The sequence below is a fragment of the Mus caroli genome, unplaced genomic scaffold (genome assembly GCF_978045245.1).
Source record: "Mus caroli unplaced genomic scaffold, Mus_caroli_1 scaffold_52, whole genome shotgun sequence".
Lineage (NCBI taxonomy): Eukaryota > Metazoa > Chordata > Mammalia > Rodentia > Muridae > Mus > Mus caroli.
In genome coordinates, this window is record NW_028227307.1 from 85930 (window position 1) to 113145 (window position 27216).

At 38.3% G+C, this 27216-nt stretch overlaps 1 protein-coding gene across 1 annotated transcript; it reads left to right on the top strand.

The window, feature by feature from the left end:
- Positions 1 to 745: 745 nt before the first annotated feature.
- On the top strand, positions 746 to 25716 carry LOC146999712 (synaptonemal complex protein 3-like). Its single transcript, XM_085834458.1, has 5 exons — positions 746 to 794; positions 2266 to 2400; positions 14127 to 14196; positions 14744 to 14778; positions 25595 to 25716. The coding sequence occupies exons 2-5, from the start codon at positions 2292 to 2294 to the stop codon at positions 25714 to 25716; spliced, it is 336 nt and encodes a 111-aa protein (XP_085690584.1). The 5' UTR covers positions 746 to 794; positions 2266 to 2291.
- The last annotated feature ends 1500 nt before the right edge of the window (positions 25717 to 27216 follow it).

A 27216-nucleotide genomic window follows, 5' to 3' on the forward strand; every position in this document is an offset into this window, starting at 1 on the left:
CGGGGCACAAAGCACCCACATAGTGGCTCACAATTTGTGCACAGTCACGTTTTCAGAGAATCAGTGCTCTCTTCCAGCCTCTGTATGCAACAGAGGCATAAGTGAGAGAGAGGGACTGCCCAGTCAAGCACATAAGTGAAAGAGAGGGCCTGCAAGGCCTAATGTATGAGTAAGAGAGAGGGCCTGAGAGGCTAAGCACATAAGTGAGAGAGAGGGCCGGCACTGCCTAGCACACTCTTCTAATACAGCTCAATACTAGGAAGGTGGAGACAGGAGGGTACCAGAGGTTGTAGGGATTCTGGATGCTCCTTTCTGAACTCTTAGGACAGCATAGACTCTTCTGGTTTGCGTATGTACATGCAGAAGTCCACAACATTAAATGCTTTCGCACATAAATAAATAAAATCCAAAAATGCTTACAAGAGCCTCTACAGTTGAAAATAACTAGTGTCATTTGCAGTGTTTCATATGTTACACATTTGTTCAAGTTTTTCAAGTTTGTAAGGGCTTATCAACCTATAAACAGGAAATCATTTGTCTTAAAGCCAGCAGCTTATTCCCACCTCCTGAAAACTCCCTTCAAAATGATGGTACCTGGTACTCAATGTACGCATGCGCAGGGTATATTCAGCCAATCAGAGCAGGCCTTGGGTGAGACCTTTTTTGTCCATTTGGCATCACAAAGGGTCCTTAGAGACCTCCATCCGGGCCTGGCTCCTGACAACGGTTTTTTTCCTTTGAGGCTCTGATCACGGAAGGGTGCGGTTGGAAGGTGTTCATCTCTTAGATGATCTGTAAGTGATAGTTGGCTCTGATCATGGTTGTTGGACAGTTAATCGAGGTGTTACGGGGTGGGGCATCTCAGGCCCAGGTGGCCATTATGTGAGGAAAAGGCTCCTCATAGTCATTTCCTCTGGGATCTGAGGGTGAATGGAAGGTGGAGGACCGTATTCATGGAAGAGGATTGAACAGGTCAGGGGCATAGAGGATTGGGAACCCTTTGAAGAGAAAAGCTTGGGGCCTTGGGATAGGATCAGAGAGCTGGCTGCAGGACTAGGGGTCGGGGGCCAGGGAGCCATGGGTGAGAAGCCTTTGCGCTTGTCCTGTGTGCTGTTCAGGATCCATTAGAAACACACTGAGGATTCCTCCCTCCTCGTTGTCTTCTCTACGGTGTGTTCCTTTGATATACACTTTATGGACATTGCAGACAGTAGAGTTGTATAAGAAGAATGAATGAAAAGAAGAAGAGGAGATATTGCAAGAGATTCATAAGTCAACTGGGATGGATTCTGACCACGGATCCTTCCATCTCAATTGCCCATTTATTGGGATTAAAGACTTGCACTACCATGTTCAGCTTTTTCTCTCAATTTTATTTCTGTAGGATGGGATCTATCTTTGTAGTTTCGGCTGCCCTGTCTTGGGCTGACCTCGAACTTACAATCTTCAGATGTTTGAAATCCTCGGCTTCCCCAAATCCCCATTTTCTCCAATATAAGGCCTTTATGTGTGGGTGGTGGTGGTGAGTGTTTCTTGTAGACTAAGCGTTGGGTCTTTTTGATATGAACATACAGTTACCATGTTCGTTATCTTTCTGGATAGAACTATGAGTTTACCTTAGACTGAGATAAACTGATAAACAGAATTGCTATGTTTCATTTAAAAAGAATGTATGGGAGATACGACCAAAATTCAGATGCCTCAAAGATTACAGGCGAACAAATTTTGCTCATCGTTTTCTGGAAGGAGGGGAGGAATCACATATTGAAGTGTGGCAAGGTTATGTCTTTTTTAAACTGAGAAATGGCAGATTGTTAACTTTGGTTCTGAAGGAGGTTTTTTTTTTTTTTAAATAAGTTAAAGAAGTTTTTGAAACAAGTTGTGAGGGAAAGGGACATGATAAATAGGATACATGGAGAAAATGTTCCTGGGAAGTATATATATATATATATATGTGTGTGTGTGTGTGTGTGTGTGTGTGTGTGAGTGTATGGGTATATGTGTGTATGTATGTGTGTGTGTATGTGTATATTTGTGTATATATACACACACACATATATATGCATCACCATATTGAATATGTATACAGAAGTCTCTGATAAAGACAAATGATTAAAAATACTATATGTTAAAAAACAAAAGAAATGATCTTTCATTGAGCTAAGATAATTATTTGATTTTTTGTCATTTTAATTATTTAAATGATACCTTTTATTCAGATAACTAAGTTCTTTTTTTTCTTTTAATTTTTTTTTTTAAACTAAGAGGACTATTAAGTTCTTAAGAGAAGAATGGCACTTAAGAAAATGATGGTGATACCAAAGGAAGGTTACTTATTACTTTTGGACTGTGATGATGAAGAAGATGACATAAGTGTTTCAGAGGAGTCTCTTACTAAAGGTATAGCATATCCAGTGTTGGGCATTAATTGTGTCCTGCATTTCATTAGACCTTTACCTAGTCTCCTAAAATGGAAGAAATCTTTGTTAAGAGTTTTCATAGACTTCATTTCTAATTTTACCTATATTTATCTATTCTTATACATGAGTTTTAGCAGCACATATAGCTACTCTTGAAACTATAGTCACAATATGTTGAGAAACAATAACTTGCTATGATTTTGCCCCAGGAAAAAACCTGAACATAGTTCCTATAATATGTTTGCCATACATGAATTTATTTCATAATACCTGCAAATAAATTATTTCATTTCTTTTTCTATTATATACTTACTTTATTTACATTTCACATGTTATCCCCTTTTCTACTTTCCCTTCCAAAAATCCCCTGTCCTCTCCCCTCTCCCCCTGCTCCCCAACACACCCACTCCCAATTCCTAGCCCAGGCATTTCCCAATACTGGGGCATAGGACCTTTATAGGAACAAGTGGCTCTCCTCCCATTGATGACCAACTAGTCCATCCTCTGCTACATATGCAGCTGGGTCCATATGCCCCATTATTTCTTTTCTTTGATTGGTGGTTTAGTCCCAGAGAATTTTGGGGGTACTTGTTAGTTTTTTGTTTTTTTTTTCCTCCTAAGTTCCTGCAAACTCCTTAAGCTCCTTGGGTACTTTCTCTAGCTCCATATTTGGGGATCCTGTGCTCAGTCCAATGGATGTCAGTGAACATCCACTTCTTTATTTGTCAGGCACTGGCAGTTCCTCTCAGGAGACAACTATATCAGTCTCCTGTCCCCAAGCTCTTGGTGCATCTTCAATAATATCTGGATTTGGTGGCTGTTTATGGGATGGATCCCCAAGTGAGGCAGTGTATGGATTCATTCAGTCTAAGCTCCAAACTTTATCTCTGTCACCTCCCATGGGTATTTTGTTCCCCATTCTAAGAAGGAACAACATAATCACACTTTGGTCTTTCTTCTTGAGTTTCATGGGTTTTGCAAATTTTACCTTGGTCATTCTGGGATTCAGGGATAATATCCATTTATCAATGATTGCATATTATGTGTGTTCTTTTGTGATTGGGTTATCTCACTTAGGAAGATATCATCCAGATCCATCCATTTGTCTAAGAATTTCATTAAATCATTGCTTTTAATAGCTGTGTAGTAATTCATTATAGAAAAAGTACCATATTTTCTATATTGATTCTTCTAAAGAGAGTCACCTGATTTCTTTTCAGATTCTTGTTATTATACATAAGGCTGCTATAAACATAGTGAAGCATGTGTCCTTATTACAAATTGGAACATCTTCTGGGTATATGCCCAGGAGGACTATTGCTGGATCTTCTAGTAGAATTATGTCCAATTTCCTGAGGAACCACCAGACTGATTTCCAAACTGGTTGTAACAGTTTGCAAATCCACCAGCAATGGAGTGTTCATATTTCAACACATTCTCGCCAGCATCCGCTGTTATCTGAATTTTACATCTTAGCCATTCTGACAGGTGTGAGGTGGAATCTCTGGGTTATTTTGACTTAAATTTCCCTGATGATTAAGGATGTTGAATATTTTTAGGTGCTTCTAAATCATTCGGTATTCCTTAGTTGGGAATTATTTGTTTAGCTCTGTCCCAATTTTTAAAAATAGAGAAAATTGATTTTCTGGAGTCCAGATTTTTGATCTCTTTATATGTATTAGATATTAGACCCCTATCTTATTTAGGATTGGTAAAGATTTTTTTTTCCCAATCTGTTGGATGCAGTTTTGTCCTATTGATAGTGTCCTTGACCTTACAGAAGGTTAGCAATTTTATGAGGTTCCATTTTTCCATGTTTAATCTTGCAGTACAAGCCATTGCTGGTCTTTTTTTTTTTTCTTTTCATCAAGAATTTTCCCCCTTTTCCCATGTTCCATGTTCTTCCCCACTTTCTTCTCTATAAGTTTCAGTGTCTCTGGTTTTATGTACAGTTCCTTGATCCACTTAGACTTGAGCATTGTACAAGGGATGAGAATAGATCAATATGCCTTCTTCTACATGCTAACTGCCGATTGAGCCAGCACCACTGTTTGAAAATGCTGTCTTCATTCCACTGGATTGTTTTAGCTCCTTTGTCAAAGATCAAGTTTCCATATGTGTGTGGGTTTATTTCTCTGTCTTCAGTTCTATTTCATTTATCTACTTGTCTATCACTCTACCTGTACCATGCCATTTTTATCACAATTGCTTTGTAGTACAGCTTGAGTTCACACATGGTTATTCCACAAAAGGTTCTTTTATTGTTGGGGATAGTTTTCCTATCTTAGGGTTGTTTTTTGTCTTGTTTTGTTTTTGTTTTTGTTTGTTTGTTTGTTTTGTTTGTTTGTGAATTTCAGGTGAATTTGCAAATTGCCCTTTCTAACTCAGTGAAGAATTAAGTTGGTATTTTGATGGGGATTGCATTGAATCTATAGATTCCTTTTGGTAGGACACCCATTTTTACTCTATTAATCCTTCCAATCCATGTGCATGGGATATCTTTCCATTTTCTGAGATCCTTTTGGATTTCTTTCTTCAGAGATTTGAAGTTTTTACCATATGTATTTTTCTCTTCATAAGTTAGATTCACACCAAGGTATTTTATATTATTTGTGACTATTGTGAAGGGTGTTTTTTCGTTTGTTTGTTTGTTTGTTTTTTGTTTAGTTTGTTTTTCATCCTGCTTTTCCTTTGTGTAGAAAAAGGCCATTGACTTGTTTGCGTTAATTTTATATTCAACTACAGCACTGAAGTTGTGTATCAGGTTTAGGATTTCTCTGGCAAATTTTTGGGTCACTGATACATGCTATCATATCATCTGGAAATAGTGATATTTTGACTTCTTCCTATCCAATTTTTATTCATTTGTTCTCCTTTTGTTGTCTAATTACTCTGGATAGGTCTTCAACTACTATATTGAATAGGTAGGGAGAAAGTGGGCAGACTTGTCTAGTCCCTGATATAGTGGGATTGTTTCAAGTTTCTCACCATTTAGTTTAATGCTGGCTACTGGTTTGCTGTCCATTGTTTTTTTTATGTTTAGATATGGGCCTTGCATTCCTGATCTTTCTTGGATTTTCATTATAAATGGGTATGCATTTTGTCAAATACTTTCTCAGCATCTAATGAGTTGAGCATGTTGTTTTTGTCTTTGAGTTTAATTCTATAGTGGATTAATTTGATGGATTTCCATATATTAAACCATCCCAGGGATGAAGCCTACTTGACCATGATGGATGATCGTTTTGATGTATTCTTTGATTTGGTTTGCAAGGATTTTATTGAGTATTTTTGCTTTGATATTCATACGGGAAAATGGTCTGAAGTTTCCTTTCTTCATTGGGTCTTTGTATCATTTGAATATAATTGTAATCTCGCTTCATATAATAAACTCAATAGTATTCCTTCTCTTGATTTTGCATAATAGTTTGAAGAATATTGGTAATAGTTCTCCATGTGTAAGACCCCCGAAACTGGACCTCCACTGAAGCCCATTCAAGTCCTGGAATGAGGTGTCCAGCACCCCAATGACTCAAGAGAAAACTATACCTGATACAAACAGAAAGAGGTTTTATTTTCAGCTAGCTGAGGACAAACTCCTTCCACCGTGCAGGGCAGGGGATTTTGACCCTGAGCTGTGACAGAAGGGGGCTTTTAACAGCTGGCTGAGGAATTGGGATGAAAGTTCAGAGGAGTTGGGAACAGATGGGAGGAGTTGGAAGAAGAGTTGGGAGGAGTTGGAAAGAGTTGGGAGGAATGTTGTTCTCTGCCCGGATGTCTTTCGTAAAGTTACAATTATAACATCTCTGGCTGTAAGGCTCAGAAACAAAAAGGCTTTTTGCAGGCTATAATAACAAAGAGCTTCTTTCTGACTGCATTTGTAGAGATCAGGGACAACAAGCTTGGGGAATATCCAGGGGCTTTACCTTCCAGGGAGAACCACTCTAAGTTGGAGTCTCACATTCCCCACTACTTCTTCTACATAGTTCTAGTCTTAAAACTAGGAAAAATAACCCAGCTGCCAAACAAAGCCAACATGAGGTCACAGCTCTAGGATTTGTAACCTTGAGAGCCTCAAAATGCACTTGAATGAGACAAAAGTTTCTCTTGCCATGGTACAAGGGAGGGAGGAGGTTCCTGTTCACTGCTTGGTGAATGTGAGCAGCACTGGGCCAGTGAGCCATGGTGGGCTGGGTGCAGGAGCCTAGCACATGCTGGAGTAGCAGTGGTGGGGCTTGCCAAAAGCAGCAGGTAGGTGTTTTTTTGTTTGTTTGTTTGTTGGTTGGTTGGTTTGTTTGTTTGTTTTTTGTTTTTTTGTTTTTGTTTTATTTTTCAGCAATTCCAAGGCATTTTTCTGACCAGTTCTAGGGTCTTTAAGCGAGCTAGCAGGGGTTCAGAAAAAGGAACATCAGGGTCAAACATTCCCCTTGCTTCTGTTAAGGAAGGTGGTCCCCAACTGAGGAGTTGGAAGGGTGTAAGTTTAAATTTTCCTGTAGTGTTCCATACTCACAATAAGGTGAAATGAAGGAGAGCTTCATAATCTTTTCTGCATGTCTCTAAAGCCGATTTAGTCAAGGTTTCTTTTAATTCTCTATTCATCTGCTCTACCTGTTCTGATGTCGGGGGTCTATAGGGACAATGTAACTTCCAATCGATCCCCAATTTTCTGGCTAACCCTTGGCTTACCTGGGCAATGAAGGAGGGGCACTTGATTGATGAAAGTACCTTAGGGATGCCAAATGATGGGGATATTTCCTCTAATATCTTCTTTGCCACAACATTGTCGGTCTCCTTCTTGGTGGGGAAGGCTTCGACCAAGCCTAAAAAGGTGTCTACAAAAAGTAATAGATATTTATTACTGTACTTGGCAAAATTAACTTCAGTGAAATCTACTTCTCAGAATGTACCAGGCCGTAACCTCTTAACCCCCCCTCTGGGGAGCATTATTCTGGTGCCTGACATTGGTGAGGGCACAGGCTTGGCATTCATTAACAAACTCCTAGGCAACATCTGGCAATCTAGTAACATAGTAGTTTGAGCTCTTAACAATTTCTTTAGCTTCTTAGTTTCCAAGTGGGGGAGCCTGTGTAGATTGGCTACATATTGTATCACTTCTCTGGTGGGCAGGATCCAGTGACCATCTTGGGTCTTAGCCACTCTTTGGGTAGTATATACACATATCTCAGGTATTTTTTTTTCTGTTCTTGATCTTCTAGACTGTAGTCCAAGCCTGCGTCTTTGAGTTTTTAATTGTTTTTAAGTCCTTTTTTTTTTTTTTTTTTTTTTTTTTTCCCTTAGGGCCGCATGTTTGGCAGCAAGGTCAGCCATCTGATTTCCCTTCACTATGGCATCATGAACTTTTTGGAGATGGGTGCAATGTATGATGGCCAGTTAGTTTTTTTTTCGAAAGTGTTTGCCTTCTAATAGGTTCAAGATTTCTTTTTTATTTTTAATATCTTTCCCATCAGATGTGAGTAACTCCTGTTGTCTATAGATCGCCCCATGTATGTGAGCAGTGGTGAAAGCATACTTGCTGTCTGTGTAGATATTGATGTTTTTCTCTTTGGCCAGCTGCAAGGCTTGGGTGAGTGTGATTATCTCTTCTCTCTGGGCTGTCATGCCTTCAGGCAAGCTGCTGTCCCCGATGTTTTTTTTTTTTTTTTTCCATTGACTACTGCTGCCCCTGCTTTTCTTTTACCCTCAACCAAAAAGTGGATACCATCTGTGTACCAGTTAGGGCAGCCTGGCCATGGCTGGTCAGGGAGGTCTTTCTTAATTTCAGTTTTTTTCTGCCAGGATATCTATACCTTGGTGTACTTGTAGGAAGTCGTAGGCTTCCGGCAGCAAGGTGGCAGTTTTCAGGATAGGAAGGGGTGCAAACTATACTCTTTCAGTCAGTAAAAGGCTCTGTTAATGGGTCCTGAGAGCAGTAGTCATCCAGCAATCAGGAAGCTGTCTAATGATGATTTCTAAGGCATGGGGATATAGGGGCTACTACTATAGTTCATTGACCTAGAGTCAGTTTGTCAGCCTCTTTGAGAAATACTGACACAGCAGCAGCGATAACTTTTAAGCAAGATGGTCATCCACTAGCCACTGGGTCTAATTTTTTTTTTTTTTTTAACAATTGGGCCACAGGTCATTTCTATTTCCCCAGATTTTGGGTCAGGACCCATCTCACTATTTCTGCTGTTTTGTCTACATAGAGAATGAAAGGCTAGGTCAGGTCTTGCAGGACTAGAGCTGATACACTAAGCAAGATTTTTTAATCTCTTTAAAGGCTTCCGCTGTTTGGGGGTCCATGAGAAAGTCACAGTCTCTTTAGTAAGGGGGTATGGTAAAGAGTGCCAGTGTGGCAAAGCCTGGCTTTTTAACTGGTAGCAACAGAGTATTCCAGGAAGACTGACAAGGGACCAAAACACCAAGTTCTAAGAGACTATGAATGTGAGGTCTCATGCCCTCTTGGGCCTCTTTGCTCATGGGGTATTGTTGTATCAGTTTCCAGTGTCACAAGGATGGGGTGCACCCTCTTTGCCTCTCTTATATCCCAAGTCTCTGCCCAGCATTTAGGATATCTCCCTTACCTGGTCCCTTCTAATACTTTTCTTGACAGGGATTGAGGCTCATGTAATCTATATTCTTCTTCTAATTTTAAAGTTCAAATTATAGAGATAGAGGCTTGCCAAGGGATTGAAGTTCCTTCAAAAGAAAAGCTTATTTAGACTTTTAAATTTGCTACTATGTCTCTTCTCAACAATGTGGTGGGGCATTCAGTAATGATGAGGAAGGAATCATTTACTTGGTTTACTCCTAGATTAATTTTCTTATCAGTGGTCCAAGAGTATGGTTTCTGTCTTGTGTGTGTGTGTGTGTGTGTGTGTTTTCTAGACAGGGTTTCTCTGTGTTGCCTTGGCTGTCCTGAAAGTCACTCTGTAAACTAGGCTGGCCTCAAACTTAGAAATTCGCCTGCCTCTGCATCCGGAGTGCTGGGATTAAAGGTGTGTGCTACCCCGAAAGGTGAGAATGGTTTCTGAACAGTAGCCCCAATTACTTCGTTTTTCTGGTTACTCAATTTCTCCAGTGACTTTGTCAGGACTGAAAAAACTGCTCTGATACCAAGAAGGGAAGCCGTAGGGGTCTCTTCCACAGTTAGGTTTACACTAGTCTCAGGGAATGGGTCTGTGCCCCATATCCCCTAGTCATTATCCTCTGGAGTAAGGACTTAGTTGTTCTGATATCAGTCTCTTTCATGGCACAGTCTCTTGCCCAGTGTCCCTTTTCTTTACAGTACCCACATTGGTCCTTATGTAGAGGTGGTCATAAAGGTCCTATGGAGTTCTGAGGTCTTTTTGGCCCTGTGTTGCCCAGGTACCCTGTCTGCCTTCTCCCTCCAACTTTTTTATAAACTTCCTTATCACTTGCAAATGTATCCAAAATCCTATTTAAAATTCTTGCCTGCCTTCCATCTCATCTACTTTCTCTTGCCTCAGCTGCTCTCTATTCTCTTTCTCCTATTTCTTTTTAGTCTCTCTCTTATGGTACACTCTCTGCCTCCTTAACCAGATCTTGCAAAGATAGTGTTTACAGACTCTCTAGACACTGTAACATTCTCCTAATGGCAGAAGCAGACTGCCCAATGAAAGCCATGGCCAGAGCGGCCTGCTGGCTCTCTGACACAGGGAGTGTAATGCCAGTAAGCTTCTAAGAGGCACTCTAGAAACTCTGCTGGTAGCTCCTTTTCCTCTTGTAGGATCCCTCTTACCTTGGCCACATTGCTGGGTTGTCTGTCAGCTCCTCTCATTCCTGGTAATGTATCCCTGCGCCAAACTGTCAACTGCTCACTACCTTCAGGCCTGTTAGGGTACCAGTCAGTATGTGTCAGAGGGGGAAGCATGCATCTATTTCATTTGGAAGTTGTGTCAACCATCCATTTGCCCCCAGCACATTCATTCTTACCACCAGCAGAATCCTTTTCTTCTCCTGTGTGATAAAAATAACCCTTAAAAGCTGTTGACAGTCATCCCGTGTGGTCTGATGAGAGAACATGAGAGATTCCAATAGATTTGTAAGGGTAGAGGTGTTTTCAGAGAAGGCGGCGTGATTTGCCTTCCAATTATAGAGATCAGAGAAGGAAAAAGACCAGTAATGAAGAGGCTGAAGTTCCGGGGTCTGCTGGAGTAGGCCATAAGTACCTAAAGCCAGCAAGGTTGTTGAGTCTGGTCTCTCTGGGCTCCATGCTGATTTGTCTTGTGTTCCATCAGCTGGTCCCTCCCCCGTGTCTCCAGTGGTACCTTGGTGAGGTATCTGGGAGAGACCGGTTTGTGATATGAGGGTGTGGTGTTACAATATTCTGGAGGTTCTTCTATCTCTGGATAGATCTTGGGAGGAGCCAAGGGTTGCAGTTCACCCCCCAACATATTTATCTTAGGGTTTTTTTTTTTTTTTTTTTTTTTTTTTTTTTTTTTTTTTTTTTTTTTTTTTTGGTGAGTGGTGGAAAGCTAGGACTCGGGAGTCCAGCTTGTTCTTCTGAACCCAAGGCTTCAACCAGGATGGGGTCAGGGGAGGCTTCCTGCACGGAAATTTCCGAGATGTCAATGTAGGGTGCTTGTTCTGGTTGAGACCCTAGTCTCTTCTGTGCAACAACATCTTTAACTGCAGAAATCACAATCAGTTCAATAGTGCCCTCTGTTGGCCAACTAACACTAAAAGCCGGCCATTTCGTTGAGAAGAAAGTTCTCCAAAATCTCTTTCTGACATCTACAAACAGAATGTGAATCCTAGTAGTAATTTCAGTTCAATTCTCAAGAGTCAGTCCAAGAGGAGTGCTAATAGTCTGTCCCATCATCAGAGTCACATACAGGGAGACAAACACTATATATATATATATATATATATATATATATATATATATATATATATATATATATATAAACAGAAACAAACAGCTTCCACATGCTCACTTGGGACCCAGTAACAGAAACAGACAGCCAAGTGAGCACACTCTCATTTGGCACCTCGATTGGAGATCTCCATGCATCCCTGGAGCTCCCTCAGACCTTCTGGGACCTCTCCCGGTGCAGCAAGCTGTTACGACTAACATGTCTGTCAGTATCCCTGCCCTCCATCCAGAACAGGGAGTTCATTGCTCTCAGGAGTGCAGACAACTGCAAACCATAATGCTGAATTCAAACACAGCCGACAGACAAAGACATAGCAAAGACAGGATCCTACCTCCAAGTGGGGTCTCTGAGAACTGGGGTAGGCCTCCTGGTGTATGAGAACGCACATGTAAGACTCCCGAAGTTGGGCTTCCACTCATGTGCCGGAATGAGCTGGACTGCAAACTCGAGAGATAATCACACCTGATGCAAACTACAAGACGTTTTATTATCAGCTAGCTGAGGATGAAGTCCTTCTACCGTACAGGGTGGGGATTTAAAACCCGAGTGGTGACAGTGGGGGACTTTTAACAGCTAGCTAAGAAATTGGGAAGAGTTGGGAGGATAGCTAGGAGGAGGTGGGTAGAGTTGGGATGAATTGGGAGGAGTTGGGAGGAACTGGGTGCAGTTGGGAGGAGATGGGAAGAGTTGGGAGGAGTGTTCTTCTCTGCCCAGATGTCTTTGGTAAAATTACAATTATCACATCTCTGGCTGTAAGGCTCAGAAACAAAAAAGGCTTTTTGCAGGCTATAGTTAACAAAGAGCTTCTTTCTAGCTGTATGTTTAGAGATTAGGGAAAACAAGCTTGGGGAAAGTCCAGGGGCTTTACCTTCCAGGGAGAAACGCTCTAAGTCGGGGTTTCACACATGAAGATCTGATAGAAATCTGATGGGTTCATCAGATCCTGGGCTTTTTTTGGTTGGGAGACTATTAATGACTGCTTCTATTTCTTTAGGGGTTATGGGAGTAATTACAGGATTTATCTGATACTGATTTCAATTTCGTATCTATTATCTGTCTAGATAAGTGTGCATTTTTTCCTTATTTCCTTATTTTCCTTTTTTTTTTAATATATGCTTGTTTAATAAGATCTGATCTGGATTTCCTAAGTTTCTGTTGTTAGGGCTCCCTTTTAAATTCTGGTTTTGTAAATTTGGTTACTGTCCCTTTGCACTGTAGTTAGTCTGGCTAATATTTTATCTATCTTCTTGATTTTCTCAAAGAATCAGCTCCTAATTTGTTTGATTTTGTGTGTGTGTGTGTGTGTGTGTGTGTGTGTGTGTGTGTGTGTGTGTGTAGAATTCCTTTGTTTCCATTTGGTTGATTTCAACCCTGAGATTGATTATTTCCTGCCTTCAACTCCTCTTGAGTGAATTTACTTCCTTTTGTTTCAGAATGTTTAGGTGTGTTGTCAACCTACTCTTGTATCCTCTGTCCAATTTTTATTTGGAGGCATTCATAGCTATGAGTTTCCTTCTTAGATCTGCTTTCATTGTGTCCCATAATTTTTAGTATGTTGCAGATTCATTTTCATTAAACTCTAAAAAGTCTTAAATTTATTTCTATTTCCTCTTTGCCCAAGTTATCACTCACTATATTGTTGTTCACCTACTATGTTTATGTGTGTTTTCAATTATTTATAACATTATTGAAAATCAACCTTAGTGATCAGGTAGGATGCATGGGATTATTACAACATTTTTATATCTGTTAAGGCATGTTTTGGGACTGATTATATGGAGAAGGCATCATGAGGTGCTGAGAAGAATGGGCATCATTTTGTTTTAGGGTAAAAAGTTCTATAGATATCAACTAATCTATTTGTTTCATAACTTCTCTTAGGTTCGCTGAGTCCCTTTTTAATTTTTGATTCCAGTATCTGTCTATTAATGAGGGAGGGGAGTTCCGCTATTATTGTCTTGGGTACAATGTGTGATTTGAGCTCTACTAAAGTTTCTTATAGGAATGTGAATGCCATTGCATTTGGTGTATAAATGTTCAGAATTGGGAGTTCATCTTGGTAAATTTTAATTTTGATGAATATGAAGTGTCCCTCCTTGTATTTTTTCATAACTTTGGGTTGAAAGTCAAATTTATTTGATATTAGAATTGCTACTCAAGCTTGTTTCTTTGGACCATTAGCTTGGAAAATTGTTTTCCAGCCTTTTACTCTGAAGTAATATCTGTCTTTGTCCCTGAGGTTTGTTTCTGGTATGATGGGTCTTGCTTACACATCCAGTCTGTTAGTCTATGTCTTTTTATTGGTGAATTGAATCCTCTCATATTAAGAGATACTAAGGAAAAGTCTTTGCTGCTTCCTGATATTTTGGTGGAATTTTTTCATGTAGCTATCTTCTTTTATGTTTGCTTCAAGATAAATATCTTGCTTTTTCGAGAGTGTAATTTCCCTATTATATGATGGCAGGAATTTCTCTTCTGGTCTAAACTATTTGGAGTTTTGTATGCTTCTTGTATATTCACTGGAAACACTTTTTTTAGGTTAGGGAAATTTTCTTCTATAATTTTGATGAATATACTCACTGTCCCTATAGTTTGGAAAAATTACTTTTGATCGATACCTATTATCCTTAAGTTTCGTCATCTCTTTGTGTCCTGGATTTCATCGATGTACTTATTTCCTTTCTAAAATCTCTTTCAAAAACTTACATGGGCAGTTTCTTGAGAAAAATTCAAATCGTTAGTACTTTATTAACTATTACTTATATAGCATCTATTCAAATGTTTCTATTTTCTCTTGTCAATACAGTAAAGAAGAGCCCAACATTTGACAAAGATGAGAATATATCGACTCACGTAAAAAAGGATGGAGATATGGGGTAAATTTTTCAATAGATTATTTCAATAGAGTTCAATAGAGTACTTCATAAGTAGTGTTTGTGTTGTGATCCCTTCACTGGAGAAGTAGATTCAGGAAGATGAACAATTCAAAGTCAGACACTGCTATATGTTGTGTTCAAGCCCAGATTGAGGTTCTTGAGACATTGTGATCACAAACACATAGCAACTCATACAATAGGACCACCTGCATGAGATCTTCCCAGATATACACAAAAAGAAAAGGAAAAACATCAAAAGAATAAGAGGGGGGCCATCTGGGAAGAAGAAGGGTCTCAGCAAGAGTCGGAGAGGTATGAATAAACTACTGTGGGGCGTAAATGTATGAATTGTAAAAAGTAAATCATACAAGTTCACTTTGGTAGTCCACCATGTATTTTATATGTATATGTCATTTGTTCCGAACCAAACATATATTTATTATAAATAATTAAAAGAAGGTTCTGTTTAAAGTTTTCTGTGGGGAAGAAAAATGTCCTACTAGTTCACGATATTTCTTACATTAATTTTATATTCCTTTCTTAACAGAGGTGAACTAGACAGTATGTTGGATAAATCTGGAGGTATGTGTTTTTGGAGGTTTTTGCCTGGTTTTTGAAGAGGTCAGAAGAGGGAATCAGATCTCTATAACCCCTATACCATAGGGGATAATTTTAGATTTCACAGTAATTGTAGTTCTCTTTAAAACCCATATGAGATGACTTCTCAACCAACATTCAGAATGAATGATTAGCTGAAGATGTCGCTCAGTGGTAAAATACCATGTAAAAGTTATGAGTTTCATCTTCAGTGGGCAAAACAAAAAAAAAAAGAAAAAAACAAAAACAAAACAAAACCCAACCAACCCACCAAATTAACAAAAAAAAACTACCAAACAAACAAAACTCTGCAATAAGCCTCTCAAATGAAATGTTAGTTTGTGCAGTTTTCCAAATCAACTTCAGATTGTAAAGTGAGCAAGAAACCTAATTTGTTGTTGTAAGGAAACGACCAAAACCAGCATTAAACATTTTAGGAGCCTAAACTTAGGCATGATTAGAGAGAGAGAGGAAAAAAAAAAGAAGAGAGTGGCTACAAGCTGTTTTAGTAAAGTGCTTGCCTTGAAAGTATATGGAGTTAAGGTGGGGACATAGAATCCACTTAAAAAATGCAGGCTGCAACCCAGTGTTGAGTAGGTGGAGACACCTTGCTGGCTAGCAAGGCTAGTGGCATTTGTGAGCTGCAGATTCTGAGAGACTATGTCTCAAGTTTTAAGTTTGGTCAGCTAGTGATGTCACATGCCTTAATTCCAGCAATTGGAAGGCAGAGGCAGGGAGATTTCTGAGTTTGAGGCCAGCTTGGTATAAAGGGTGAGTTCCAGGACAACCAAGGCTATACAGAGAAACCCTGTCTTGAATAAAAAAATAAAATAAAAGTAAGTTGGAATATGATTAGAATGCAGTAGATGTCTATTTGTGGCTTTCTTGTGTACACTCATACTGAAATATATACACATCATTTTTTTGCCGAAACTCTTTTTAAGATTTACACAATCCAGTAAAATTATGGTGTTTTCTTTTCTCTACCTTAAAATAGATAATATTAAGAAAGTGTCATAATTTTTTGATCTCTCCTGTATAGTAAAAATGAACATCTACCGAGAGACATGATCCAGCACACCTTAAAACATGCAAAGGACAGGGATGGAAAGATGGCTTAGAAATTAAGAGCACTTGTTGTTCTTGGACAGAACCAAGTTTTAGTTCCTAGAACCCACATAATGGCTCACAACCATTTTTAATTCTATATCCAGGGGTTTTGGAATTCTCTTCTAGTTTCTATGAACAACATACATGCAGGTTGTATAAATACAAACACGCAAAAACACATTACATAAAAAATAAAACAATTTAAATTACAATCAAGAGGCCCTTCATCTGAAAAAAAAAGTAGGAGAGATTTTTGAGGGGTTCATTTATTTTAACTTTCAAGTTAGTATTGCAAACTTGGAAAATGGAAAGCCTCTGGGTATTAGTAGCAGCTAAAATACTACCTCCCTTTTGCTGCTTGGATGACAGATGAGTGATAGAGCCTAACTCGCCCTTAGTACACATGTGAAAACACGGCCAATCAGCAAGGGGCTTTGCTGAGATTGCTTTCCTGCTATCCAAACCCTGTTACCCAGTATGCTTTGTAGTGGTCATGAAGCCCAGTTCTTGAGGAAGAAATGTGCTTGAGGAAGCATGGTAGGGAGAAGTCTCAGTGGAGGTTGTCAATTGTCTGTTGAAAGATGGTTAATCCTGTTTGATCTGGAGGTCTGTGTTGGGATGAAGGTGGAAGGATGGACATGTTACTTCAGGAGTAAGGAGAGGAGGTGACTCTCGCTGGACTCAGGAAGTTACTGCTTCCAAGTTCACAATTGACTTTCCCATCGGCATCTGCTGAGAAAAAAAGAGAACGTCACTAAGGGCAGGAGTTTGCACAGAATAGCTCCTAGCAGAAAGCAGGAATGCCAGGGTATTGCAGACCATGAAAGTCTTCTTGGGGCCTGGAGATGTAAGGTGTGAGTAAACTGGATGTCAGTTAGTGGCATCAACAGACTAAAACCTTCTTTTTGCTGGTGCTGCCCAACAGGAATTCATTATAAATAAACTAAAGACCAGTCTTCATTTTCTTCTACCTGTTGTTAAAATGCCAGATTGCTGAAATTTCTATATATAGTCTCCAAACTGCCTCAAAATACAGAGGCTGCTCTCGGCCTCAGAAGTACTGGGACTTCAGACATAATTTAGGCCAGGCAGTCTTTCTTTATATGTTGTTTTGGTTTAGGGAAGTAAGCTGTAACTCTATATATCAGGATTGTCTGAATCCTCAATTGCAGCTTGGACTGGCCTTGAACCTAAAGTCCTCATCCTTACAAATGTACCTGGACCTGAGGAAACATGTATATTTTATTTTTTTATATTTAATTTTTTTATCCTTTTTTTTTCATTGTTGAAGTTTGAAACCAGTAATTCTTGCTGTAGCAGTAAAATATTTGTCCAACCAGGAAGAACTTTATATTTTAGATCTGCTTTAGGTTTGTATTGTGATGAAAAAGATTGAGTAGCTTAGTTGTGATAAAAGCAACCATGATTTCATTTGGAGACTGAGATGCAGAGACATTTACTCTAATTTATCAAAAACTTAGCAGGAATGGTACCAAAATTTATATCATCCTGAGATTACATATAAACCTACTTGAAGTCACAGTTAAAGCCATCATTGTGTGTGTGTGTGTTTGTGTGTTTATTTACATTTCAAATATTAGCCTTTTCCTGATTTCACCCCAGAAAGTTTCTATTCCATTCTATTCCTGTGCTTCTATGAGCATGTTCTCCCAACCACCTTCTGCCACATTTCTACTGTGGCAGTTGCCTGCACTGGGGCATACAGCCTTCACAGGATCACAGGACCAAGGACCTCTTCTCTCACCGATGTCTGACAATACCATTCTCTAATATATATGTAGCTGGAATCATGGGTCCCCCTCTTTGTTTGGTGGCTTAGTCCCTGGGTGCTCTGGGGGGTTACATGTTTCATATTGATGTTCTTCCTGTAAGGTGGCAAACCCCTTCAGCTCCTTCAGTCCTTCCTCATTCCCTCCACTGGAGACACCATGATCAGGCTGTGACAATCACCCTCTGTTCTTGCCAAGCTCTGGCACTGCCTCTTAGAAGACAGTCATATTCAGCTCCTGTCAGCAAGCACATGGTATTGACAAGAGTGAATGTGTCTGCTGTCTGTGTATGGGATGGATCCATATGTTGGGCAGACCCTGGATGGTTTGTTTGGTTCATATTGATATTCTTCCTATAAGGTTGCAAACCCCTTCAGCTCCTTCAGTCCTTCCTCTAACTCCTCCACTGGGAACCCCATGATCAGTCTGATTGCTGGCTGTGAGATTCAGTCTCTGTTCCTACCAAGCTCTGGCAGAGCCTCTCAGGAGACAGCCTTATTAGGCTACTGTCAGCAAGTACTTGTTGGTATCTACAATGGTGACTGGGTCTGGTGTCTGTACTGGGTCTGTATATGTGATGGTTCCACAGGTTGTGCAGATTCTGTGTGGTCATTCCTTCAGTCTGTGCCCTGAACTTTGTCTCAATATTTCCTCCCAGTAGTATTTTATTCCCCATTCTAAGGCCCGAAACACCCTCACTTTTGTCTTCCTTCTACTTGAGCTTCATGTGGACTGTGAATTACATTTTGGGTATTCTGAGCTTTTAGGCTAATACCCAATTATCAGTGAGTGCATACCATGTTTTTTACTTTGGGGTTTTGTTACCTCATATAAGATGATATAATTTAGATCCATCCATTTTCCTGTGAATTTCATAAAGCCATTGTCTCTGTACCATTACCATACACTTTTTTTTTTTAATCACTATTTTTGTATAATACAGATTGAGGTCACGGATGATTCCCCCTGAAGTTCTTTTATTTTTGAGAATTGTTTTTCGATATTCTGGGGTTTTGATATTCCAAATGATTTTGCATATTGCTGTTTCTATCGCTATGAAGAATTGAATTTGAATTTTGATGGAGAGTGCATGGAATCTGTAGATTGATTTTGGCAAGAAATCCACTTTTACTAAATTAATCGGGTCACCAATCTATGATGCATGGGAGATCTTTCCATCTTCTGAGATTTGTAATTTCTTTCTTCAGAGAATTGAAGTTCTTGTCATGGAGATCTTTCACTTGCTTGGTTTGAGTCACACCAAGGTATTATAATTTGTGACTTTTGAAGGGTGTTGTTTCCATAATTTCTTTTCAGCCTGTTTATCCTTTGAGTAGAGGAAAGCTACTGATTTGTTTCAGTTAATTGTATATCTAGCCACTTTGATGAAGTTGTTTTTAAGTTTTACAGTTTCTCTGGTGGAATTTTTGGGGTCACTTAAATATACTATTTTATCATCTGCTAATAGTGATATTTTGACTTCTTCCTTTCCAATTTTTTATTCTTTGACCTCTCTTGTTGTCTATTTGCTCTGGGTAGAACTTCTAGTACTATAGTGAACAAGTAGGGAGAGACTGAGAATCCTTGTCTAGTCCTGTCTTGTCTTATTTTAGTGGGATTGCATCAAGTTTCTCTCCATTTAATTTTATCCCAGAAGTTAGAGTCACGCCAAGGTATTTTTTATTATTTGTGACTATTGAGAAGGGTGTTGTTACCTAATTCCTTTCTCAGCCTGTTTATTCTTTGTGTAGAGAAAGGCCATTGACTTGTTTGCGTTAATTTTATATCCAGCTACTTCACCGAAGCTGTTTATCATGTTTAGGAGTTGTCTGGTATAATTTTTAGGGTCACTTATATATACCATCATATCCTCTTCAAAAATAGATATTTTGACTTCTTCCTTGCCAATTTGTGTCCCCTTGATTTCCTTTTGTTGTCGAACTGCTCTGGCTAAGATGTCAAGTACAATATTGAATAGGAGGGAAGAAAGTGGGCAGCCTTGTCTAGTCTCTGATTTTAGTGGGTTTGCTTCCAGCTTTTCACCATTTATTTTGACGTTGGCTACTGGTTTTCTGTAGATTGCTTTTATCATGTTTCGGTTTGGGCCTTGAATTCCTAATCTTTCCAAGACTAATAACATGAATCGGTGTTGGATTTTTTTCAATGCTTTCTCCGCATCTAAGCAGATGATCATGTGGTTTTTGTTTTGAGTTTGATTATATAATGGATTACATTGATGGATTCACATATATTAAACCATCCCTGCATCCCTGAAATTAAACCTACTTGGTCATGATGGATGATTATTTTTAATGTGTTCTTGGAATCAGTTAGCAAGAATTTTATTGAATATTTTTGCATTGATATTCATAAGAGAAATTGGTCTTAAGTAATCCATCTTTGTTAGATCTTTCTGTGGTTTAGGTATCAAAGTAATTGTGGCTTCACAGATTGAGTTGGGTAGAGTACATTCTGCTTCTATTTTGTGGAATTGTTAGTGAAGAACTGGAATTAGATCGTCTTTAAAGGTCTGATAGAACTCTCCACAAAACCCATCTGGTCCTGGGCTATTTTTGGTTGGGAGGCTAATAATGACTGCTTCTATTCCTTTAGGGGATATGGGATTGTTTAGATCATTAACTTGATTCTGGTTTAACTTTGGTACCTGCTATCTGTCTTGAAATTTGTCCATTTTGTCCATGTTTTCCAGAGTATAACCTTTTGTAGAAGGATCTGATGGAGTTTTGGATTTCTTAAGGATCTGTTGTTATGTCTCCCTTTTCATTTCTGATTTTGTTAATTAGGATGCTGTCCATGTCCCCTCTAGTGAGTCTGGCTAAGTGTTTATCTATCTTGTTGATTTTCTCAAAGAACCAGATCCTCGTTTGATTGATTCTTTGAATATTTCTTGTTTCCACTTGGTTGATTTCACCCCTGAGTTCAATTATTTCCTGCATTCTACTCCTCTTGGGTGAATTTGCTTCCTTTTGTCCTGGAACTTTTAGGTGTGTTGTAAACTACTAGTGTGGGCCCTCTCTAGTTTCTTTTTGAGGCACTCAGAGCTATGAGTTTCCCTCTTAGATATGCTTTCATTGTGTCCCAGAAGTTTGGGTATGTTGTGGCTTCATTTTCATTAAACTCTAAAAAGTTTTGTATTTCTTTCTCTATTCCTTCCTTGACCAAGGTATCATTGAGAAGAATGTTGTTCAGTTTCCACATGAATGTTGGCTTTCCATTATTAATGTTGTTATTTAAGATCATCCATAGTCCATGGTGGTCTGATAGAATGCAATGGAGCAATTGCAATATTTTTGTATCTGTTGAATACTGTTTTGTGACAAATTATATGGTCAGTTTTGGAGAAGATACCATGAGGTGCTGAGAAGAAGGTATATCCTTCTGTTTTAGGATACAATCTTCTGTAGATATCTGTTAAGTTTATTTGTTTCATAGCTTCTGTAAGTTTCATTGTGTCCCTGTTTAGTTTCTGTTTCCACAATCTGTCTATTGATGAAAGTGTGTTGAAGTCTCACACTATGCAATGTGTGCTTTGAGCTTTACTAAAGTTTATTTAATGAATTTAACTGCCCTTGTATTTGAGCATAGATATTCAGAATTGAGGGTTCCTCTAGGAGAATTTTACCTTTGATGAGTATGAGGTGTCCCACCTTGTCATTTATGATAACTTTGGGTTGGAAGTTGATTTTATTCAATATTAGAATGGTTACTCCGACTTGTTTCTTCAGACCATTTGCTTGGAAAATTGTTTTCCAGACTTTCACTCTGAGGTAGTGTTTGTCTTTTTCCCTGAGATGGGTTTCCTCTAAACAGCAAAATATTGTGTCCTGTTTTTATAGCCATTCTGTTAGTCTATGTCTCTTTATTGGGAAATTGGGTCCAGTGATATTAAGAGACATTAAGGAAAAGTAATTGTTGCTTCCTATTATTTTTGTTGTTAGAGTTGGCATTCTGTTCTTGTGTCTACCTTCTTTTTGGTTAGTTGAAGAATTACTTTTGTTGCTTTTTCTAGGGCGTGGTTTCTGTTCTTGTATTGTTTTGTTTTGTTTTGTTTTGTTTGTTTGTTTGTTTTGTTTTATCCTGTTATTATCCTTTGAAGGGCTGGACTGGTGGAAAGATAATGTGTGAATTTAGTTTTGTCATGGAATACTTTGGTTTCTCCATCGATGGTAATTGAGTGTTTGGCTGGTTATAGTATCCTAGGCTGGCATTTGTGTTCTCTTAGTGTCTGTATAACATCTGTCCAGGATCGTCTGGCTTTCATAGTCTCTGGTGAAAAGTCTGGTGTTTTTCTGATAGGCCTGCCTTTATATGTTACTTGACCTTTTTCCCTTACTGCTTTTAATATTCTCTCTTTATTTTTTTGTTTTGATTATTATGTGTCAAGAGGAATTTCTTTTCTGGTCCAGTCTATTTGTAGTTCTGTAGGCTTCTTGTATGTTCATGTGCATGTCTTTCTTTAGGTTTGGTAAGTTTTCTTCTATAATTTTGTTGAAGATATTTGCTGGTCCTTTAAGTTGAAAATCTTCATTCTCATCTACTCCTATTATCCATAGTTTTTGTCTTCTCATTGTGTCCTGGATTTCCGGGATGTTTTGAGTTAGGATCTTTTTGCATTTTGTATTTTCTTTGATTGTTGTGCCAATGTTCACTATGGAATCTTCTGCACCTGAGATTCTCTCTTCCATCTCTTGTATTACGTTGCTGATGCTCGAGTATATGTTTCCAGATTTCTTTCCTAGGGTTTCTATCTTCAGCGTTGCCTCATTTTGGGTTTTTTTTTTTAATTGTATCTACTTCTCTTTTAAGGTCTTGGAAGATGTTATTTATTCCATCACCTGTTTGGTTGTGTTTTCCTGCAATTTTTTAAGGGATTTTTTTTTTTTTTTTTTTTTTTTTTTGGTCTTCAACCTGTTTAGCAGTGTTCTTCTATATATCTTTAAGTGAGTTATTAAAGTCCTTCTTGATGTCCTCTACCATCATCATGAGATATGCTTTTAAATCCCGGTCTATCTTTTTGGGTTTGTTGGGGTGCCCAGGATTGGGTGGGGTGGGAGTACTGCGTGCTGATGATGGTGAGTGGTCTTGGTTTCTGTTAAAAAATTCTTATGTTTGCCTTTTTCCATCTGGTAATCTCTGGAGTGAGTTGTTATAGCTGTCTCTGGTTAGAGCTTGTTCCTCAGGTTATTATGTTAGCCTCTATCAGAAAACCTGGGTGTCTAGCTCTCTCCTGAGTTTTAGTCGTCAAAGTACTCTCTGCAGGCAAGCTCTCCTCTTGCAGGGAAGGTGCCCAGATATGTGGTGTTCAAATCTGCCTCCTAGCAGAAGTTGTGTTCCACTCACCAGAGGCCCTAAGATCCCATGGAAATTTCTCTGGGGACCTTGGGGGTGTCCGTAGACTCCGAGCCCATGTTGCCCCAGTGCTAGTGCCAACTGGAAGGGATTTGTGACTCTGGTCAGGCCGGGTTTTCTGCTTCCCTCCTTAATGCTGTCTCAGGTCCTTCGAGATTGGATTGGAGCAGAAGTTGTGTTCAATTCACCAGAGGTTCTAAGATTCTGTGGAGAGTCCTGTGGGGACCTTGGTGGTGTCTGCAGATTCCATGCCTAAGTGCCCAGGTGCTGGCTTCAAGTTGCCTCTTGAATCCTGAAATCCTGGTGTGAAAAATCTCCTGAGATCCTGCTGTGTCAGAGCTCCTGGGAGTTAAGCTTTCTCTGTGTGTTGCAAGGTTTGGTGGGGTGCCAGATCCCGAGGTTCTCTCTGGACAGAGATGCAAGCCACAAGGAACCCGTGCCTCTGCTTGGGAGGTTGTTTTTGTTGCCCTGGATCTTGTGGTGGTCCTAGTTACACAGGGTGCTGCAAAAGATGCTGAGTCCTCAGCTGTGATCTTCTGTCAGAACTCCAGTGTTCCTGGGTGTGTTTTCACATCTCTTGAGAGTCAAGCTTCCTTTGTGATCATGTGATCTTGGGCACTTCAGAGTACATTGGAGTGGGACTCCCTCTGGATGTCTTAAGAGTGGTTTCTGAGCCAGGACCTCAGGTCTGCCCTATGTACAGGTTCAGTCAGGAAGAAATCCAGGCCACTGGCCAGGCAGGATTTCCTCTGTCCCTAGATCTTTTGGGATTCAGTTACTCCTGTTGTGGGGGCCTTTCCTATGATCCTGCGAGTGGTAGAGCACCTGGAAGTTGAGTTTCCTCTGGCTCTTGTGGGATTAGGTGCAGAGTCCGATCCCAAGGTCTACTCATGACACAGACTCTTGCAAATATTTTTGATTTAGCATCATGGAATATTTTTTTTTCCTGTGATACAGAAAGTGAAAATGGTGCTTTGGTGTGACATTAATGAAACTTAATTTTTATGTTTTGTATGTTTTTGTCTGTGGTACATATATACACATGTGGAGGGCAGAGGAGGATGTTGGGTGATGCTCTATTACTTTTCATCTTATTTCCTTAAGACAGGTCTTTCACCAAACATGCAGGTAGACAAGCATCCAGCAAGACCTAGCAATTCTCACTCTGTCAACCACAGTGCTGTTCTTGTAGAAACAACCATCCATGGTTGGTTTTGTAGATGGGTACTAGATTCTAATTTGTGAACTTCCTCTTTTCACAGTAGGCCCTCAAGTATTGAGGCATCTTCATAACTTCTTTGAAGGGATTTTAAGAGGAAAAAAATTGATGTAAACAATTTTACAGTTCCATGTACTTAAACCTAAATGATATGTATAGAAAATTATGTACATGAAACATATTTTCATTGACCCAGTTTTAATTTTATATTTAGTCAGTTCCTTTTCTAGGACGCCTCTGTGCTTCTTTCTTTATATGGCACAGTGGAAAACTGAATTCTTTAAAGTAACCCTTATTACTTTTTTTTACAGTTTATTTTATAGGTTTGGTTGTTTTGCTTTCAAGTGTGTATGTGTACAACATGTGTGTCTGGTACCTGTGGAGTCTTGATGAAACCATTGAATCCCCTGCATCTGAAGTTATATGCTGTGAGCCACCTTGTGGGTGCAGGGAATCCAATCTCAGATCTCTGGAAGGGATCCAGTGTTCTTAACTGCTGAATTATCTTTCCAATACTCTCATTGTTTTTATGGTGCATGCAGAATTTAGAACAGGGCATCACATCCTCTGGAACTGGTTGGAGATATTTGTGCACATCATGTAGGTGCTAGGATTCAAACTCAGGTTTGATTGTGACAGGGTCTCATTTTGTAGCTCAGGCTGTCCTGGAACTCACTATGTCGACCAGGTTAACCTGGAACTCACAAAGATCTGCCTGCTTTTGCCTCCAGAGTACTAGGATTAAAATGGGACCAATATGCCTGGCTGCCATCTTATTTAAAATTGAATATTTTAAATAATGAGTCTAACAGTTCCACAGTCAAGTTTGTTCTTTCAGTTGCATCATCTTTTGTAGATTCAGAAAAGAATTAGCCTGTATTAAAAGTGTTTCCCTATGAAGAATTAAAGCCCACATTTGATCCTTTGTTTCGTGCATTTGTTCTTTGGAAACTGTTCTTGAAGCTTAAAATTATTTTACTTACAGAAATTAAAATTCAGATAAGATTAGATATTTCTTGTCTAAAATACATGGAGTGTTTTTTTTTGTTGTTGTTGTTGTTGTTTTGTTTTTGTTTTTTTTTTTTCTGTGTTGTGGAACATTTCTGTAGACTTTACTGGTTGAACATCCTTCATCTGAACATACAAAACCCTAAAGTATTCTAAAGTATGAAGCATGTTGGTGATATATTTCATTTAATTTTAAGTTTTCTTGGCATTATTGAATTGATTTTATCTATTATCTATATCTATTTTTATGAATACTAGGAATCACCTAAAGTTTCTTCAAAATGACCCTTAATTTTTAATATAGGTGACATTTATAAGAAGCTTCACATAAAGAAAAAATGGATGAAAATGTATATGAAAGATTCTTTCAATGGCAGCAACCAGAAATTAGAAAGGCTTTGCAAAAAGAAAAATCGAAAGAGGTAGAGTTGTTAGATTTGTAGGACCACATGTGTATCATTTGAAAAATTATATATGGCTGAAGTTTAAAAAAATATATCACATCTGATCCTTTAGTAAAAATATGTGGCTTTGATTTTGTCTAAACAGTTAACCCTATAACTTAATGCCTTCAAGGAAACTAAATCAAATTCTTAGAAATCTGTGAAAATTATATTTTCTTCTTTAAGTAACTGTTAATGAGATTTTAAATTTAATTTACATTCATTGTGGAAATACAGAAGTCCTGCACATTGTCTTAGAAATGTAATTATGGATTATTATGCTTAACAATATGGAAAAACAACAACTACAGTTACATATGTGGGCATTTTTTATATTTTAATGGAATTATGTTTTACACTAAGTCTTAACTGAGGCAATATATGAAAAATAAATTAGACCTTATATTTGGTAGGAAATAATGAAAAAACACTGTGAAATATAATTATTTCTCATATATACATATTATTTATATTTATATTCATTTTTATTTATCATTATATTCATAGTTATATTTATAGTTATATTCCTATTCATATTCATATTTTTAAATTTATATTTATTTTTATTTATATATATTTATATTTATATATACACACACAAACTAATTGAATTTTGAAAAGCTAAAATATAAAAGAATACTTCTCTCATAATATGTTATGGGAAAAAATCTATAATGATTTCCCATTAGATAATTTTATACTGCTATTTTTCTCTTTATAATATGAAATGATCAATTTAATTTGTTTTGAGTGTTCTTTTTCATATTGGTATGAAATATGACTGCTTTCATTACTGTGCTTTACAGGAAGAACATCAATAAAAAATTATGTGATCAGTATATAACTACATTTCAGAAGTCTGATATGGATGTATAGAAAATAAATGAAGAAAAAGAAAATCAACTTTTGGTACCATAACTAACTTTATATTTAACCTAGTATAACTAAGTATCAAGTAGGAATGGAGAAACAAGCCTTGATTTGGGCACATGAAACTAAATTAAGTTTCACTATCTATCTATCCTTGGCTCTGTTGTAGTCCTACTGAGATGTAAACCACTGATCACATACTATATCAATGAAAAACACTAGGCGTTTTATGGTAGACCAGATCATAAATTTTCAAGAGGCAGACATTTGCAGAAAGATGAAGAGAGGATTACCAGTGTCTACAAAATGAAGCACAATACACCAGAGCTGAAAGGAGAGAGAAAGCTTATTTACTGTTGTCATCTGGACTCTGTTGTTAATATTAGAAAACCAACTAAAATTGGCAAATACGTTCTTACAATCTTAAACTTAGTACAAATTTAGTAACAACAGTGAATGGAAACAACCTTTCTCAACAGTACTGGCAGAATATTCCTTTGGAAGAATATCACCAAAACATTTTATATCATCTCTCCAATACTGTACCAATCACTGCAGTCATCATATGGTTTCCAAGTAAGATCTGAGACAACTATGATCTTATTAACTAATT

What these genes read in the sequence shown, in the direction of transcription:
- LOC146999712 (XM_085834458.1), top strand. Translation starts at nt 2,292, where the DNA reads ATGGCACTTAAGAAAATGATGGTGATACCAAAGGAAGGTTACTTATTA. An exon ending in AAAAAGGATGGAGATATGGG is followed by an intron (nt 14,197 to 14,743) that starts GTAAATTTTTCA and finishes CTTTCTTAACAG; the next exon opens with AGGTGAACTAGACAGTATGT. An exon ending in TATGTTGGATAAATCTGGAG is followed by an intron (nt 14,779 to 25,594) that starts GTATGTGTTTTT and finishes TTTTTAATATAG; the next exon opens with GTGACATTTATAAGAAGCTT.